The sequence below is a fragment of the Crassostrea angulata genome, chromosome 5 (genome assembly GCF_025612915.1).
Source record: "Crassostrea angulata isolate pt1a10 chromosome 5, ASM2561291v2, whole genome shotgun sequence".
NCBI classification, from domain to species: domain Eukaryota; kingdom Metazoa; phylum Mollusca; class Bivalvia; order Ostreida; family Ostreidae; genus Magallana; species Magallana angulata.
This window is the reverse complement of record NC_069115.1, coordinates 6,252,271-6,270,366: the sequence shown is the minus strand read 5'-3', so window position 1 is coordinate 6,270,366 and position 18,096 is coordinate 6,252,271. Positions and strand designations below refer to the sequence as shown.

The following is an 18,096-nucleotide window of genomic DNA, read 5'->3' as shown; positions in this document are numbered from 1 at the left end:
CTAATTACCTTCAAAAGGAGAAGATTTTATTTTTTTCTAATAACATACTTTTAAAACTAAAAAAATACTGTTAATGGGATAATCATATTGAAAAGGCTAAAATAAAGAATTTTCTCAAGTAAGATATTTTTATGGCATTTTTATCGATTGTTTGATAAAACAATTGTAGCTTTTACTTGCCAAAATTTGTAATACTGTAAACTGAGAAACTTCATATCTCCAACATTTGGTTTATGCAATAAATTACGTTTGTCATGTCAACAAACATTGATGATATCATACATATTTAACTAGTACTGTTCGTGTATAAAACATGGCAACTTGTGTTAAGTCAATTACTTTAAACAATGGAGAATAAGCGTTGCAAATATTTATTGTTGAAAAACAGACCAAACAAAATGTTTTACATCCATTTCCAGGGTTTGCAAGTTTATATTTCTGGTCCTCGCTAGAGATTGAAAAATCTCTATACACTTGATAAAAGGTATAATTATCACGTCTGGGACTAATCTCTACGTACAGGCTAGAATTCGTCCCTTTTGTAAGCTGATGAATTACATCGTTTCCTGAAAAAAATTAAAAATAGTGACTATCATATTGTATGCATTCGTTTCAGATGGATTGATCTGAAAAGCATTGAAAGCAAAACATGAATAATGCAGAATGTTGCAATGCACTTTGAATGGCATATTATCGGTTAATCTTCTGTGCATATCATTAACATCAAAGGTCGAAAGGGCCATAAAGAGCTGACATTTTCCTCAATGTACAGTATTGATCAGACCCAACCTAACAGAAAGTAAACTCCAACCATACTATGAATTTACGTTCTGGGTTTACTAGAGTGGATCCAGAGTAAACAGAAAGTAAACCCAAAGTAAACCCAGAATGGACACAGAGAGTACACCTGGTCAGAAGTATAAGCCTTTCATGAGACGCTAACTGTGTATTCAGAATACACAAGGGCCAGAAATTACAGGCAATGGGATGGTAAGATAAAAGATGGGTTTGCTTCACACTTCAGTGCATACAGTTGACCTCAAAGGCAATTTCCAATTAAACCCAAAGTAAACCCTAAGTAAACCCCGAGTGGACCCATATTTCAAAAAGCAAAACCAGAGTAAACCCAAAGTAAACCCCAAAAGTTAACCTGGGGTTTAGTTGGGGTTCATTTTGGTGCTAGTTTGGGTCTGATCAGTACTGTAGATATCATTAACTTGAATTTCTGTACCAAAAGTCGTTTATCAAATCATATCAGCATAAAAAGTAAACGAATTATGTTTTGTGTAACCTAAATTAGTGCAACTGTTACTAAAAAACACACACATATATAAATACACTATTTGATTGTATATTAAGTATATTCTTTATAAAAATGATATTGATGCACTTGTACTACAAAATCTCATCGTGGTGAATATAATCATTTTACTGTAATTCTTTGTCTTCTTTGTACAGATGTATATGTGGTGTTTTTACATAATGTTCATGTTGATTCAACTGCCCACAATTTCTTTCAGAAAACATAGAATGAATGCTTGAACAAACAAAATATTTTAATCAGAGATGTATCTGTCCAAGGCTAATCAGTGACAAAATTAGTTTTCTTGTTCAAGCATGTTCTCTACATATCCTATTCATAAAAAGATAAGAAAATTGTAATTTTTTTTTTTTACAGATTTTGATTGAATTATAGAAATAGCGTCACTTCTGACGTCATATACTGCCAGTGAGTGCAAAAAATCAAATTAATTGAAAAATTTTTTTTTTACATCAACTCTTCGAAAATATAACATCATTTTATTGTACCCAAAAGACTTGAAAAATGGGGAATTATGGGGGCCAGATTTAACTCATATTATATATAGTTCTTTCAAGTTTCAAAATAAATTGTTTTCTTTCTACTATAACAATATTTGAGCAATTTTCACAGATTCATAATCTGAATTAAAGAAAGTGCATGAACAAATTGTAAATTTTTTTTTTACCAATCCAGTAGTCTTCGTGCGGAGATCCAAACCCTATCTTATAATCCACCCAATTCTGTTTGAAACTTTTTCCTCCATTAACTCGTCTCTGAATTGCCTGATAAACAAACGATTCATTCAATTTATGATCACATTATATATACTGACTTTAGTTGTAGGTTCTTATACGTATTTGTTTTTTTTTTACACTAAAAAAATGAGAAAAAATCAAAATGTTTTGTCTCACTACGTAAAACTAATAAAACGATTTTAAATGAATACGGACCGTCCATCCGCCTCCATCTGTTTCCATATCACAGTAGACCTGGACAGGACGGTAATTAGGGTCAGACCTCTCCCACGGGTAAATAGTGTACACGCCAGAGGTTTTCTGACCGCAGGTGTATAGGTCTTGACAACCTGTTTAAAAAACGTAATTAAGAAATATTACATTTTTGCTATAAGTTTGTAAATTATGTCATGCACATTATGTAAATTATGTCATGCACATGACATCACTTAGAGCGCGAAGTTGTCAACAAAGTAGTTGATAGTAAAATATTTTATTGGATAAGCTTAGCTTTTATAGGGAAACTTAATAACCAAAAACAACTACTTTACTTTAAGAAAAACTAACTCTTTCAAAATTTGTTTTCGTTATGGTTATAAATCCGTGGGGTAGGACTACCATCAAATACCACGAAAGTTGAGTCACTACAAATTCAAATGATATCACAGAATACTCTCACATATAAAAAATTGCTTGTGTGCAAAATTCTTTGAAAAAAAATATTGGTAGGCATAAGATTCATAGTGTATATAAAACTTTTGAGATTTTTTTGATTCGCCATTTCAGATGGTACCATTTGTTAAAAATAAAAATGCATGTATAATTATAAACATATAAAAAATTAGAGAAATTTATTAATTTCAATCCAACATTATTTGTATTAACAATACATACTTGATGGTTGTATTTTGACAATTGAATATGTTTTCCAATCTGTCTGGGTCACTGTCAAAGTATGGGGACTACACGAACTGTGAAGTCTGTACATCTTTGTCAGAGTTGTAACTGACACACTGGCATCCATTACCACATAAGGAGACACACGTCAAAAGAGAGGCAGCGAATAAGATGTCCGATGGCGCCTGTGTGGTTCCTTTGTTGTCAGCCTTTATATTTCCTTTATATTGTCGGCACAACATGGCTTCCGAAAGTGAGAGAACCGTGAAGAGTAACTGAAGATGACCAACGTCTACTGGCATGTTTAGCGTGTATATCATAAACTGGTCAGGTTGATTTAGTTGATGTTTTCTTTCTTCAATTAAATATTTAGTTATATTGCATTTCAATGATGCTTAAAAATAAGATTTCTATTGAAACAGTTGAATTGTTTTCACGAAAGGATTAATGCTAACCCTGTTCACAATCGGCACCAAACTCAACGTGACAATATATTACGAAACACTGTCTTATAGGAACGTTTCTGATAATGATTGGACGAAATATATTACACTTCTATTGGCTGACTCATATCATTAAAGGTGTCATTATTCAAATTCCTTCAATTTGTTTAAGAAATATTACTAATTAACAATCGTTTTTATTAAAAATAGATAAGGTTTTTTATCAAATATTTTTAACCAACAAAATGTGTGATTGATATATTAAATTTTGAAATAAAAATTAATTTTTTTTACCTTAATTTTTTTTAAATTCAGGTATCTCACGTGATCCAAATTTCATGAAAAAAGTATAGTATACACTATAGTATTTTTGATTGATTATTATAAAAAACCGCATGAAAATTAGTTCTAATGTTCTTTTAATTAAATCTCCCAAAATCATTAAGCAAACATCACTATCAATGGTTCTTAATCAACTTTCATGTTTACCTGGCAAGGTAAAATCACGGTTTTTTTCGTTAATACAAAACAAGAAAGCTAAGTAACCATTTTTTTTTTGACACTTTTTATTTATCGCACATATATAACAATTGTTCTACGTAAAAACAAACAGATATAACATTGATCTTTCAAATGATATACAAAATTGACATAGATAAAATGTTACAATTGACATTATTTTGTTTCAATTTCTGTTAATTTCCTCGAATGCTTTGGTAAATCAATTTAAGAAATTCGTTATAAATTGTCATCATCCTTACTTAAAAATTAAAATCTCTATGGATTAAAATTCTTTTATTTACTTATCAATAAACAAATCCCTAATCAAGTCTTTTGAGAACGGTTATTCTCGAAAATTGGTTCCCAAGAATTTAAACAATTTCACAGTTTGTTAATTTTCAAAGACAAAAAATAATGTCTTCCTAACATGAACGTTAAACCCAATATATAATTAACACATTTTTAGAAAGTAAATATCAACGTTTGATTTAGTTTTTACTCATTTAAATATAAACGCATGACATTTTAGATTAAAACTTCAAAATTAAATAAAAAAAACAACAACAGAGAACATCAGAAACGATGAAACCTTGCACAATTGGGTCGTTGAACGGTTTTAAAATTGCTTTTACAGCCAACTTTAAATCGCATTTTTGCATCCCTTCCTAGCCCCTCTTATTCGCAGCTGAATGATGTAGATTGTGAATTTTACTCATTTTAATGGAAAGTAATCACATTTGATTAAAAAATGGCGTATGCTCTAAGGAATTTAAAGATGGTGGTTTTAAGATGATTAGCATCAAGGACTTTATTTGAGCAACGTAACGCGCTAACGCGCGGTATTCAATTTGTCTGCACCGCTTGGTGTGTTACAGGACCAACGACATCAAAAATTAAGCATTCATGCTTATATTGATATTCATACCGGTCTTTAAAAAAAGTATGTGTATTGTCGCCGTAAAGGCATTATATACGCATTATGACATGGATAAGAATCATACATGAAACAGTCATATTAACATGTCATTAGTTCGCTTCCGCAACTAGAAATATAATGCCAGAAACGTTGTAGAGAAAATTTTTTTTTATTAAGAAGTAAATATAATTTAGTGATAAGTTTTCAAAAGTGCATATCAGATTGGTTTTGTAAGATTAATTCAACGTTTTATTTAATCTTACAAAAGTTGAAATATTCAAAACACGTAAAGACTTTTATATGTGTGCACATGGCGCACGAATTATCAACGTGAATTCAAAGAAAAGTGAAAGTATGATGCAAATTTTCAATGCAAACGTAAATGAAATATACACTGAATTGTAAAACTATATCATTGAAACTGGTTTTAATAAAGAATATCATATTGAAAAATAGTAATGTGCATTTCGTTGAGATTTAGATATCAAGAGAATTACTTTGTTGGAAAGAATACATTAAGAAGAACGATAAAACTATAAAAAATATATCCTGGAAGGATGGTGTAGATGCATGGATATTTTTTTCTGATAAATTACCAGAACTAGTAACAAATATCGCTATGCAACCACAATTTGAAAAATATATATATATTTTTTTTTACAAAAAAATGATGTTTTAAGAGAAGAGTGTTCCTTGAAGAAACTACATGACTTTAATTTGAAACATGGCATTACTGTAAATTTTCTTGAATAATATTCACTGATACATGTAGCAGCTATAAGAGAATGGCAAAAAATAAGAATATGATGGTTTCTCTTTCAAAAGTGTGAACGCCATATATTACTCAAAAATACGTTTACTGCTAAGTGGAAAATATTTAGAGATCAATACAAAATTCTTGAAGATAATTCAATAGAACCATTATGCAGAACAAGTTGGAGCTGTCTTCTGAATTAAAATTCAGGTGATTTGGAATGGGACACCATTCCCCCCTTCCCTTTCAAATGACTAACAATTAAAAGCTTTGTTTTCAATTTCGAATCAACAACAGAATTTTAGGAACAAATTTTTCATTCTTGGATCAAATAATTCATTCTTGGATCTAACGAGAATGTATACATGTATCAAGCATGAGATGCTGTAGTAGGAAACATTCTCTGAATGGGTTGATATCGTCCATCAAGAATATTAAAGACACAAATAGATATATGCTGATAAAAATAATAGACAAATAATATTTGATAAGGCCTGAAGATTTAAACATTACCTAGGGCAATTATCTCTCTCTCTCTCTCTCGTTCTCTCTTTCTCTCTCTCATATTTAACAATTAAACTAATATGCGCAATTTATCAAGATTTATCTTATATGAGTACTCAAATTAAAAATTAATTGCAAGAAATGGTCATTTCTTTCTGGTTCACTTATCGTGTTAAACATACAAAAAAGAACTCTCTTTATAGAGTAATACTTGGTGACCTAATACATTCGATTCCTTATCTAACCTGACTCTTGAATAAATGATTTACCTGATTAAGGGGTACGATCAATTTCAAGTTTCTATGTAATCACTAACAGGTGTTAATCGGTAAAAATAAATACTGACTTGATGTTATATGTAGTCTCAGCTACCGAATGTGATCGGACTCAATCATATGTCTCATGAATATATCATCTTATGAATGTAATTTGCAAATATTGACATGCATAGATGAATTCACAGATATTTTCCAATTTTTATTGGGTTTATTTTGTGTCTAATATCAAACTTTTTATAAAATCTTTACAAAAAAGGTTTTTCATACAGAAAAACGTGAGTAATTTTGATGCAAATCTGGACACACCATTAAACCCAAAACTAATTAACTACATTCAAATATCTATGCAATTTTAAATATCAATATCGGATCGTATAATCATAATCGTATATGGAAAAAAGGTATCAGTTCTCAAAACAATTCATATATATGAGATGATGCTATTCAAACCTGTGACAGTATATCTAGTGCTTGCAGTTGTATATTAATAATATACAATTATTTAATGCTAAAGCAGGCAAAAGACCAAAATTCTTTTCCCGAGGTGCAGGGAACAGCTCCGTTTGCTCCAATAGAACACACTGAGCTGGTCCATGCACCAGGGGAAACAATTTGGTCTATTGACTGCTCAGCATTGTTTAATTGTTTATTATTTAATTGTTCTTTTACCTAATTCCATTTTTAACATTTAGGGTATAGTTTAAAAAACACAAAATGCAGTCAGGTTTGAAATTACCTTTATTATTATGCTCATAACATTTAAGGAAGTGACTTGTGTGTCACAAACCCTTGAAAAGGAGAAAAATGATATCGACTACTATATCATGAAATAAGAAGTAATCTTTTTGTAGATGATGCATCTTATTTCACATTTTTGAAACAACTGTCCATAAATAATTGGCGATATAATGTTCATTTTTATCTCTCTATGCAAGCACCGACGACAGGTGTTAATCGGTAACACAATCTGACGGGATGTTAAATATATGTCCCAATTAGTGGACTTATTGGCAATCAATTGTCTCATGAATATATCATGATGTGTATAGATTGACATGTTTTGATGAATTAACGGAAATGTTAACTTTTAAAAACGCCTAATTCTTATAGGACTTAAAATTCCTAATATGAGGTTTGGGGTTTGAATTTTAGTATCAAAATCAACTTAATAAATCATGAATAAGAGAGCATATCCAAGGACAACAAATAGTTTTGTGTACGTGCAATCAAAAAATACGAAGACTTTTGTCATAGCTGTGTTACTTAACGTCATATCATTACTTAATTTGGTAGACATAATTTAGCAATAGTTTCAAACAATTTGCAAGAAAAAAGTTCATAAATTTCTTTACTTCTAAGAATTATTTAGAATCTAATTCTGCAAGAATGAGGTGACGGCGCACGGTCAAAAGGTGTTATGTCAACAATAAACAATTGTCACATAAAAGCAACACTTTACTTGTTTTGATTTTATGACAATTGTAATTATTCTGTGGTGAGCCCCCTCTTTCGAAATGTTACCTGTTCAATTCACCTGTAACGAACCTCAACTTTAAAATTATAATCAGTCCGTTCACAGTTTGGACACGACAGTCCGAGGGGAAGGATGCAACCAAGACTTCTCTTGTTTTTCTTGACCAAGTCCTGGCACATTTTTACTTTCCTTTAAGCATTCATATTTGTAATGCCTATGGTCCAGCTTCTCTGAGGCAAGCCTTATTTTTGTCATAATTATTGTGTTTTTAATGTTATAGTTTCGTAAATGCAGTAAATGTCTTAAAACAGCCAGTTACGAAGTTTCTCGGTAAATTCAACTTAAGGCTATTCACGTTTATCATTAAATATCTTTTATAGCTGTTTACCTATATTTAGCATTCTTATTATTGTGGTCCGTTTATGTCTTCATGTATATGAATGAGATATGTTCCGTTGGTCTTATTTCAGTAAGTGTAAAGTGTGAGTAAGTGTAAGTGTATCCATGTGTAAAGTAATGCATGTATTTCATGTATGTAATGCGTAACAGAAGTTACGAGGTAGTAAAATGTCTATCATTGAGACATGAAGTATTTGTGTATATGCCACGTGTTGGTATGGTGTCCACCTTGTGACATAGGTATGTATTTGTATTTGAACAATTAACAGGTTTAAGTACTCCTGGTAGTTTCCTTGTGTGGTTCCACGGATAAACATCGTAGACATCTTTGACATTGAATGGAGCATAAGCCTCCTACAGGACCAGCGCCAGCAGAACCATATCTGTAGGTCAATCTCACCATAACCACTATACTTCACGGATCATCTTTTTAATAAGCAGTGCCCTCCTCCAATTCAAGATTCATGGACGAATCATTGTGTCAATGTATTTTATAAGTCAATGTAGAAAGCAAATATAAATCATTTATGTAAAGTCAGTATTTTTTTTTATCATTTGAGGGTCGGGATCTTCTATTATCCCTAGGTCACTTGGTCATTTTGTGACAACCATATTATGTCGAATTAATATATCCATAAATTGGGCTTAAAACCGAATTATATTGAAACTTCAAATTAAGTATAGTCATGGTATTCAACGGTTTGAAAATGAAAACCCATGAAGAACTAACTTATGATTATCGAACAAATGTGTGCAAATAAAATGTTAAGTGGTTCAGTGCCATTTTAAATTGTAAGGAAAAAGGCACAAGAGACTAAGCACGATAAAAAAAATGGGTTATATCTATAAACAGTGCGTGTTTAATCTTGACGTCATGTTTTGAACGTTACCGTGCGCCATGGTGACATAAGTGTTGGTGCACAGATCAATCTGTTAAGTATGACTTTCATGAAAAATATATGATAGACAACGACATTGTATTCGTATTTTTTGATTGACCCTCGTATATTACTGGAAAAAATCCAAACAAAGCGAACAACGGGAAAGTAGCATTGTTTTTAAGGGGAGGGGGTATTAATCCAAAAATTCTTGACAAGAAAAAAAAGGTGAGAATTCTCTAAATTTTCAAAAACCTAATCTGGGAGGGGGGGGGGGTGTAGTACATGTATAACTTTACTTGACATTTCCACTTGCACGTATGTATTTATTTTGATCTTCTGTAGTAGTTTTGTTTACCCCAAATGTCAGTTTTCAGGGTAAAAGTGATATATTGAAAGCAACTATCATTTCTTTGAAACTTTAATGACGTGTAAATAAATGTTAGTTTGTACGATGCAATTTTTCATCTGATTTATTATAAGAATTTCCAATTCGATTTGCCTTCGACTAAAATCATACTGCGTGACCACCTAAGTGAAGCAAAATCTAAAATGAGATTGCAAATTTTATTTGGTTTTAAATGTATCATTCAGCAATTGATTCTAATCGACATAACTGAGCAAATCGATTTGATATTTGAAAAAAGATTGCATCATACGCTGTTGACTACACATTAAAAATACATTTACCAAAGCTTCTGTCATTAAAATGTTTTCATGATCACGTTTATACTCTGTCCCAAGATATGTATTCAACATACTTTCTTAAATGGTTTGATATTCATAATACTTCAGGGTTCAAACGATGTTCAGTCAATAGTATAAAAGATCCCGATGTCCCTTTAAAACCCTCTAGAGTGTTATGTTTCAATACACGGTTAAGAATAAAAAGTCAACCAGGGTTTTGCATTGCAAACGACATGTGAATACCCCTTACGACTACGATTACATTGAAAAATGTTGCAAAGTGTCTTGAATATTTCCGAATAAATAATTAATAGATGTAAACATTTCCAGTATAAATCTCCGGACAAGAATTGTTTTCGTTTCTGTCAATGAATTGCTTTTTGTAACAATAGATGGTATGAGATTAAAAAAATCTTCGGCTTTCTCACTTACATCGTTTTAATGGTACTTAATTGATAGGTATGTTAATCTTTGTAAGATATCGTTTCAAATAATTATTTGGGACAGACAATAACATTGAAAACAGTGTTTGCACATCGAAAACGGATAATTGATGAACCATGAAAGATCTGCACTAAAAGTTGTAAATGTTCTTTTCTGAAAAATTAAGGATCCGATCTTCAATTGTTCTATGACTAACACTTACCTATGCAATTTACTTATGCCTTTCATATTCTTTTTCATAGCTCTTTTATCTATCACCCGACAAACAATTTTTTAGTGCAAAAAAGAACACTATTTGGCTCTTAATGAAAATTCATTTAAGTGGAAAGTTTATTTAAGATATAAGCAATTCGTTGAAACTTAATCACAGATACATGAAATAAGGTGTAGCTGAAACAAGTGAAGGTTTTTCAATAGATCAAACTATGCGTGGAAACTTTTTGACATACACATTATGAAGAGTTACCTGGCCAAAAAATTAATAAGAAACAACAATACTGTACAATTTTTTTTTATTGAAAAACTATTGGATGCATATAAGGCTACAATGTAGAATTGACATAGTAGCATGCTACAATTGTACAACAAGTGTTTTAAAATTGCGTCAAAAGTTTTCCATATGTATTTAATTTCTTCAAGTAACAAAAAATTAACTTTAATCATTTTTTAATACTAGACGTGTAATGAATTATTCATCATACATTAAAGTTTTTAAAGACATGTTTCAATAATACCAGTTCAAAGCAGAACCAACTGAGGAATATATTTTTATGCAAAAGATGCAAAATGTTAATCTTACAGTTATTTACTTAAACAGTATAAAAATACATTACCATATTACGCGATTTGCAAACATATAAAAATCTTTGATCTTTAATACCTCATAAAGAAGTAATACTATGTCATATATTGAAGACAAGTTTGTACTTAGAAAATATAAACCAACACATTTGAAAAGTAAGAACAAACATGATGTATACGGATAGTTATTTTTGTTTTAAGATTTAATCTTAAATCTATTTTATCAACTTTGATGTTCCATTCATTTTGTCACTGTGGAGATAATTGCTTTTGTTTTAAGATATCAAAGCTATTTTATCAACATCGATGCTCCATTTACGGCTTCCCCTATTAAATATTGTCTAAACCAAGGTTCATGCCAGGTTTTTGAGAGCCAAAGACCATTGAGATAGGCACCATGACAATTATTAAACCACCAGCCTCCAGAGTGTTCTGCTGCACAGTTCCCTAATTTCTTGTCATTGTCGATATCGAACGTACTAAACTGCATTCCTGTAAGCCTGTAGTTTAAATCATCTCGCAAACAATCATCTAAAAAGGACAAATATATATATATATATATATATATATATATATATATATATATATATATATATATATATATATATATATATATATATATATATATATATATATTATCATGTAATACTATATCATACGAATCATGTTCTATCATTTAACAACAAACACATCTATTAAGCAGGTTTGAGTGAGGTAGGGGATTTTTTTAGCATCCTTGATAATGGAGATCAGGCTCTGCATCTGAAGCTACCTCAGGGATTCATTTATATTATAGTTAAATCAACTATGCAAGCTATTATCTATGAAATATGTGACCTGTTCCAAAAATCTAAACCTCCTCATCCGAAGCCTATGGCTCAGATTCAGCATTCAAGCCTGTCAGGTGCATAAGTATCATGAGATGCATCATCAAGGCAAGTTTAGTGAAGTTAGGACCATTAATAACTAAGATCTCATCATCAGAGGGCACCTGTTTCAATAATTTTAACCAGCTCTTAAAACCTTAACCTCCTCCAGTATCCGAAACCTATGGATCAGATTTAGCGTCCATGTCTGTCAGGTGCAACAGTTTTTATAAGACACACCACCCATGCAAGTTTGGTGAAGTTAGAACAAATAATAACTAAGATATATTTTTTAGCACCCTTGGTAATGGACATTAGGCTTTGCATCTGAAGCTACCTCTGCGATTCATTAATATTAAAATTTAATTAACTATGCAAATTTAAAATAATACGATTATCTATTAAACATGTGACCTGTCCCAAAAAACTTAACCTTATCCAGCATCCAAAACCTATGGCTCAGATTTAGCATTCAAGCTTCTCAAGTGCACCAGTATCACAAGACACACCATCAATGCAAGTGTGGTGATGTTAGGACGAGTAATGACTAAGATATCATCATCAAAGGGCTTAAAAAAAATTAACGAGCTCTTAAAACCTTAATGTCCTCCAGCATCCGAAACCTATGGCTCAGATTCAAAATTCAATCCTGTCTGGTGCATTAGTATCATAAGATCCACCATCAATGCAAGTTTTGGTGAAGTTAGGACCAGTAGTAACTAAGATATAATCATCTGAGGGCACCTGCTCCAAAATCTTTTACCACCTCTAAAAACGTTAACCTCCTTCAACATCCGAAACCTATAGCTCAGATCAAATGTCTATCATCTTCAAGTTTCGTATGTTGATCACTTACGCGGCTATGTTAAGGCTGCCCGATTAATTTCACAGCGATATGTAAAAGTCACTTGTCTGTACTTCATAAGATATGACGTCATAGTTAACTTTGACGTCACGATCTGCATTCCTTTCGATCGTTCTTAGGGAATGTATCGTAACGTAATAAGTGATATTCATTGTGCATAATAAAACCGCTTCATTCCTTTACATAGACACTGTTGTAAATACTAGTGATATTAAATTCAATACCCCTGTTCCGTGTAATCTAATGAATGGTGATATGTATGTGCATATAAAAAACGGCTTGGCACAAGTGAAAGATGAAAACAATCTTAGTATATTTTACGTGAAATCGGGAGAGAAAATGATTACCACTGTGAATTTTGCTGGGGGAAACCTACCGATTGACCCGATTTTGTGTAAATCGAGCCTAAAAGGTAAAAATGTGCCTAATTTCGATGGCGGTGCGAAATGTTTTGACAATATTTCAAATAAACGAAATATTTATATGAACCCCCAGCAAGAACTGCAAAATACATTACTTATCGAAGGATTTTTCATAAAAATATTTTTGATTTAATGTCATTATTCACTTGTACCGATGCGATTTTTATAGATTATTTACCGTGTTAGAATACACCCGTCACGTGCTTAAGAAAAATATATGACGTCACTAAAATACACCAAATATAGTGTTGGATGCCACTGTTAACTTATGTAATAAAAGTTTAAAGAAACTCACTCGGTTAAATCATTTTCCGATAATTAAAATAGTATCATTTTTCGATATATATTTAGCTTCGGACAGCCTTAACATAGCCGCGTAACTTTCTGAGTAAAACATTTATTTAAAAAAGGCTTTCTAAGATATTTCAGATATCTCACTGGAAGTAGATTTTTTTCTTGATATTGGATATATGATATATATAAGGATTAATACTTATATTTCAATTCTATATGAAACAAATTGAATGCAAAAAAATAATTTCTGACTATTATTTATTTAATTTATTAAATTTATTATTTATTAAACTATTAATTATTAAAAATAATTTAATTCCGGTGACGATCGAAAGTTATGACGAACAAAACAAAATAGTTTAAAGACATCTTCAACTATGGGTCTATAATCCTAAAAAGTCTGAATGCTCAAGTCCGTTTCATTTTTTAGATCTCAATGTCAGTAGCTTTTTGTTGCGACAGAAAATAAACTTTGTAAAAAAGTAAAAAAAAAACTCCTTGAGATATCTTTTTTTTCTATTAATCCTGAAAAAAACTATATATGACATGAGTTAAATTTGCCCCCATAAATCGCCATTTTTTAAAGTGTTTCGGATACAAGAAAATGTTATGTTATATTTTAAAAGAGTTAAATATAGAGCACATGCTTGAACAAGAAAAAAGATGTCACTTATTAGTCTTGGCTAGATAAATCTCTGATTATAACATTTTGTATGTACAAGCATGCTCTTTAAGTTTTCTTAAAGAAAAACTGCTTGAAAACAAGCTGTTATATGATAAAAATGCTAAAATGGCGGGAAAAGGTTGTCTTTACAATGCCAATGCCAATCTAAATAGCAGGCACTTGAATCAAATGAACATTAAGTAAGAACATCACATATATCTGTATGAAGAAAACAAAGAATTACAGTAAAATGATATTCATTTTAGGGGACCATTTTAGGCCCATACCATATATAGTCCTTTCGAGAAAATCTATTCTACCATCTCTGAGAAATCTAGCGGACGTAAAAAGGGAAACAAATTTCGTATCCAATTTTTGAGCCGTAGTGAGCTCTTAAAAATGGCGCAACTGGCGTAAAACAAAAACAATATACACAACTTCAGACCATGGTCCACATATTCTGAAAGTTTCATATTCATATCTCTGATAGTGTTTGAGATCAAGCGTGCACGAAATGAGTCGTAAAAGCTACAAAATCAGCGATGAATCGATACCAGAAGTGACGACAGCAAAAATATCGAGAACAAAATATATTCAGATCACTTTCAATCACTTTCAATCATCTGTAAAATATGGATCAGATCAGTTGGATAGTTTCCGAGATATCGCGTACACAGAATGTGTGGGAAAAAAAAATAACTAGATACGATCTCGTTACGAGTAACGAGTAGGTCTTCCGTTCAAATTTTTAAACGATACGATTAAAATATCAATGAAATTTAAAAATTTCACTCAACCCCTTCCTTTCAGATAATGTATACGATTGTCAATATCCTTTAAAATGCTTAACAAAATGTTTTGCTTTTTCAGCTGATACAGCACATTAAAGATTTAAGATTTTAGTCCCCTAAAATCCCGAAATACATCATCAATGGGTGTGGCAATGAGTTTTACAAACTTTTATTGTTACGATCAAAAACTTTGCTTATATAATGCATTACAAAATCTTTATCGTTTTTGAGGTATGTGTAAGAGACTGTACGAGTGTCTTGGCCCCTAAAAAAGGGGGGCCAGCCCTTTTTCTTGAGTTCATTCAAAAGCTATCGCGAATACTAACATTTTTTTCCTTACACCTATCTAAAATTATTGTTCATTTTTTAGATACAAGTGATTGAATATTTTAGGGGCCAGCCATCTGGATCCTTAATGGGGACAGGCATTGGTGTTTTGATTAATGGATTCGATTAGAATCATCAATGCAAACATTTTCTCTTCTACAATGCTTAGTAAAATATGTCTCCTTTTATATATATATATTGCGTCAAAGTTTAAGTTCTTTGGCCCCTAAAAATCCCTAACTACGTAATAAATGGAGGTGGCAGTGATTTCTTTTTGATAGATATTGTTACGATCAACAACTTTGCTTCTATCATGCATTACACAATCTTTATCGTTTTTAAAGTTATTTGTAATAGAGTTCACGAGTGTCTTGGCCCCTAAATGGAAACGGAAGACCTTAATTAGGGAATTCTAAAAAAGAAGGGTACATTTAAATGACAAGGCAACAATTACCAATTGGCAACAAATGTGCAATATCTTCTTGATTAGTGTCTCTAAGGATTGAATCCATGAATAAGATATACGTAAATTAGTGTATATGCGTACTTGAATGAAATCATGCATTTTTAATCGAATCGATATTACATTGTAAATGAAATTGTCCGACTTAACAATGAGTTTCCAGCATGTAGCTAGAAAATGTCATTGATGTGTAATTTTTCATTTTTCTGTTTTTAGTTTTAAGATACTTTAAACAGATTTTGTTACAAATCAGACAGATCAGTAAGGCTGATGAACAATAACATTTTTACAAAGAAGTAAATTATTGGAAATTAAGTGTATTTTAATCTTTAGAAAAAGCTATGTTATCTAAAATCTTAACAAGATATTGATGTTTATAGTATGATATTTACGTGACTTGCCGAGTCGTGAATTTAAGTCTTTAACAAGGTAAGTATTTTTGTTTAAACTGTATGCTTCAAAAATTGAAAAAAGACCCAAACAACACAATAATTTAAAACAGATATATCATAGACTTTTTATAACTGTTTTGAAGAATTAGTTAACGTTACCGTCCATTTCGGATATCTACGCAATGCCTTTTGTCTCTAGGTCAAGGAATAAAAAGATGGACATACGAATAGTGATAGGAGACAGTTTTTTGCTTTGATTGATACATTTACGTAAAACTATAAAAAAGAAAACTACATTAAAAACACTTTAAGTTCACATATTTAAAGAAGGTGTTGACAATGCGGCCGATCGCTCTAAAATCTAATAGTTTCTTTAGTAGTTTTACTAGAAGAGCTAGATTCTGAATTGTTCTTTTTGTTTTTACCCAGGTTATTTATTTCTTTTGTCCTGAAAAAGGGACCATTTTTACTGCTTTATATACTCAGTTTACTGGCTTAGAATCTATATATTAGATCAGACACTTTGAAAATGCCTAGTGTTGTTGATTCTATTCAGTGCTTTATATATATATATATATATATATATATATATATATATATATATATATATATATATATATATATATATATATATATATATATATATATATAAGTTAAGACATTGGTATGCTGTTTACCTAGATTTCCATCTCCGGGGTTTGCAAGTTGAAGTTTATAGTTCTGGTTCTCGCCAAAAACGTAAAACTGATTATACATCTTAAAAGATATTGAACCCTCGTTAATTGGCGTAATTGTGACACGTAAAGACGAATTTTGTCTATTTGTTAGCTGATGTATGGCATCGTTTCCTGAAATGGAAATTATATGATCTTTTATACAAAGTAGGCGTGTATAATAGAATATATGCATATAACCTCTTGAACATATAATTTACGATATCTGCTAGATTTATATTGTAGGGTAAATTACCCGTAAACAGTGTTTAAAAAATACTCTTATTGTACTTTTGTACGAAGACATTGAACTGTAAACACTTACCTACCTACTGGGACATTGTGCTTTGTGATATCTATTCAGCACATTGTAATAAATACCAGAGATTTTTAAGTTAGGATTCTTAGTGTAAGTTGTTTGTGTGTATATATATATATATATATATATATATATATATATATATATATATATATGTATATATATATATATATATATATATATATATATATATATATATATATATATATATATATATATATATATATATATATATATATATATATATGTGTGTGTGTGTGTGTGTGTGTGTGTGTGTGTGTGTGAATAAATTGTTCAGTTTAATCTGTGTGATTAATATTTCCTGGAGTTCAGGATTTTTCTGAGCCATAACAGAATAGTATGATGAAACAAAAAATTATCTTCCTATTGATGGATTATTAACAGCCCATGGGTTTGATGAAAAAAATAACAAGAGTTTCATATCGCTAACACCATAAATAAACCATATTTATTCTAAGAAGAACTTTATCGAACACATTTAACAACCGGAAACAATGACTATTCTTTTTTGGCATCATATATAATTTACGTTTAAAACTCTTTTTACAGGTAATTCTCAACATTGCTAAGAAAAACTTTTAATTAAATTGTAGTCGTTTACATAATGTAAATAAAAATGAATAGTGTATTGCCTATATATAAAAACAAGTGTCACCAGTCTCAATGTATCCCATTCATATTAGCACCTAATATTCTAGCCTTCAATATCAATAATGTATTAAATGTTTCAATATCAATTAATAGCATTTTAGAGTAGAAAAAATTAACCGAGAGATATTTTCAAAAAAATTATTATCTAGGCTGTAATTAATTAATAAAGATTATATAAAGGTCTATTGGGACAAGCACATCTTCTTAAAGTATCAATAAATGCTCTGGTGAAAAGATTCATATAATCATTAGGAATAGGAAAAGTATTAAAAATGAATTTTATACCGTTTAGAAT

The 18,096-nt window shown here is 30.7% G+C and overlaps 1 protein-coding gene and 1 pseudogene across 1 annotated transcript; both read right to left on the bottom strand.

The window, feature by feature from the left end:
- Positions 1-3,529, bottom strand: LOC128183716 (ficolin-2-like). The gene is made up of 5 exons (XM_052852834.1): positions 2,932-3,529; positions 2,254-2,387; positions 1,989-2,085; positions 408-566; positions 1-8 (listed from the first exon to the last, which is right to left on the bottom strand). The coding sequence occupies exons 1-5, from the start codon at positions 3,059-3,061 to the stop codon at positions 1-3; spliced, it is 528 nt and encodes a 175-aa protein (XP_052708794.1). The 5' UTR covers positions 3,062-3,529.
- A 7,276-nt stretch (positions 3,530-10,805) lies between these two features.
- The window catches only part of LOC128185841 (uncharacterized), an 86,238-nt pseudogene continuing 78,947 nt past the window's right edge, over positions 10,806-18,096 (bottom strand).

Bases quoted from the DNA above. Each gene is read 5' to 3' on its own strand.
- LOC128183716 (XM_052852834.1), bottom strand. From the start codon at position 3,061: ATGGATGCCAGTGTGTCAGTTACAACTCTGACAAAGATGTACAGACTT. The intron at 2,388-2,931 runs GTATGTATTGTT...TTTTTTAAACAG, and splicing joins TGTCAAAATACAACCATCAA to GTTGTCAAGACCTATACACC. The intron at 567-1,988 runs GTAAAAAAAAAA...AATTTTTTTCAG, and splicing joins GCACGAAGACTACTGGATTG to GAAACGATGTAATTCATCAG.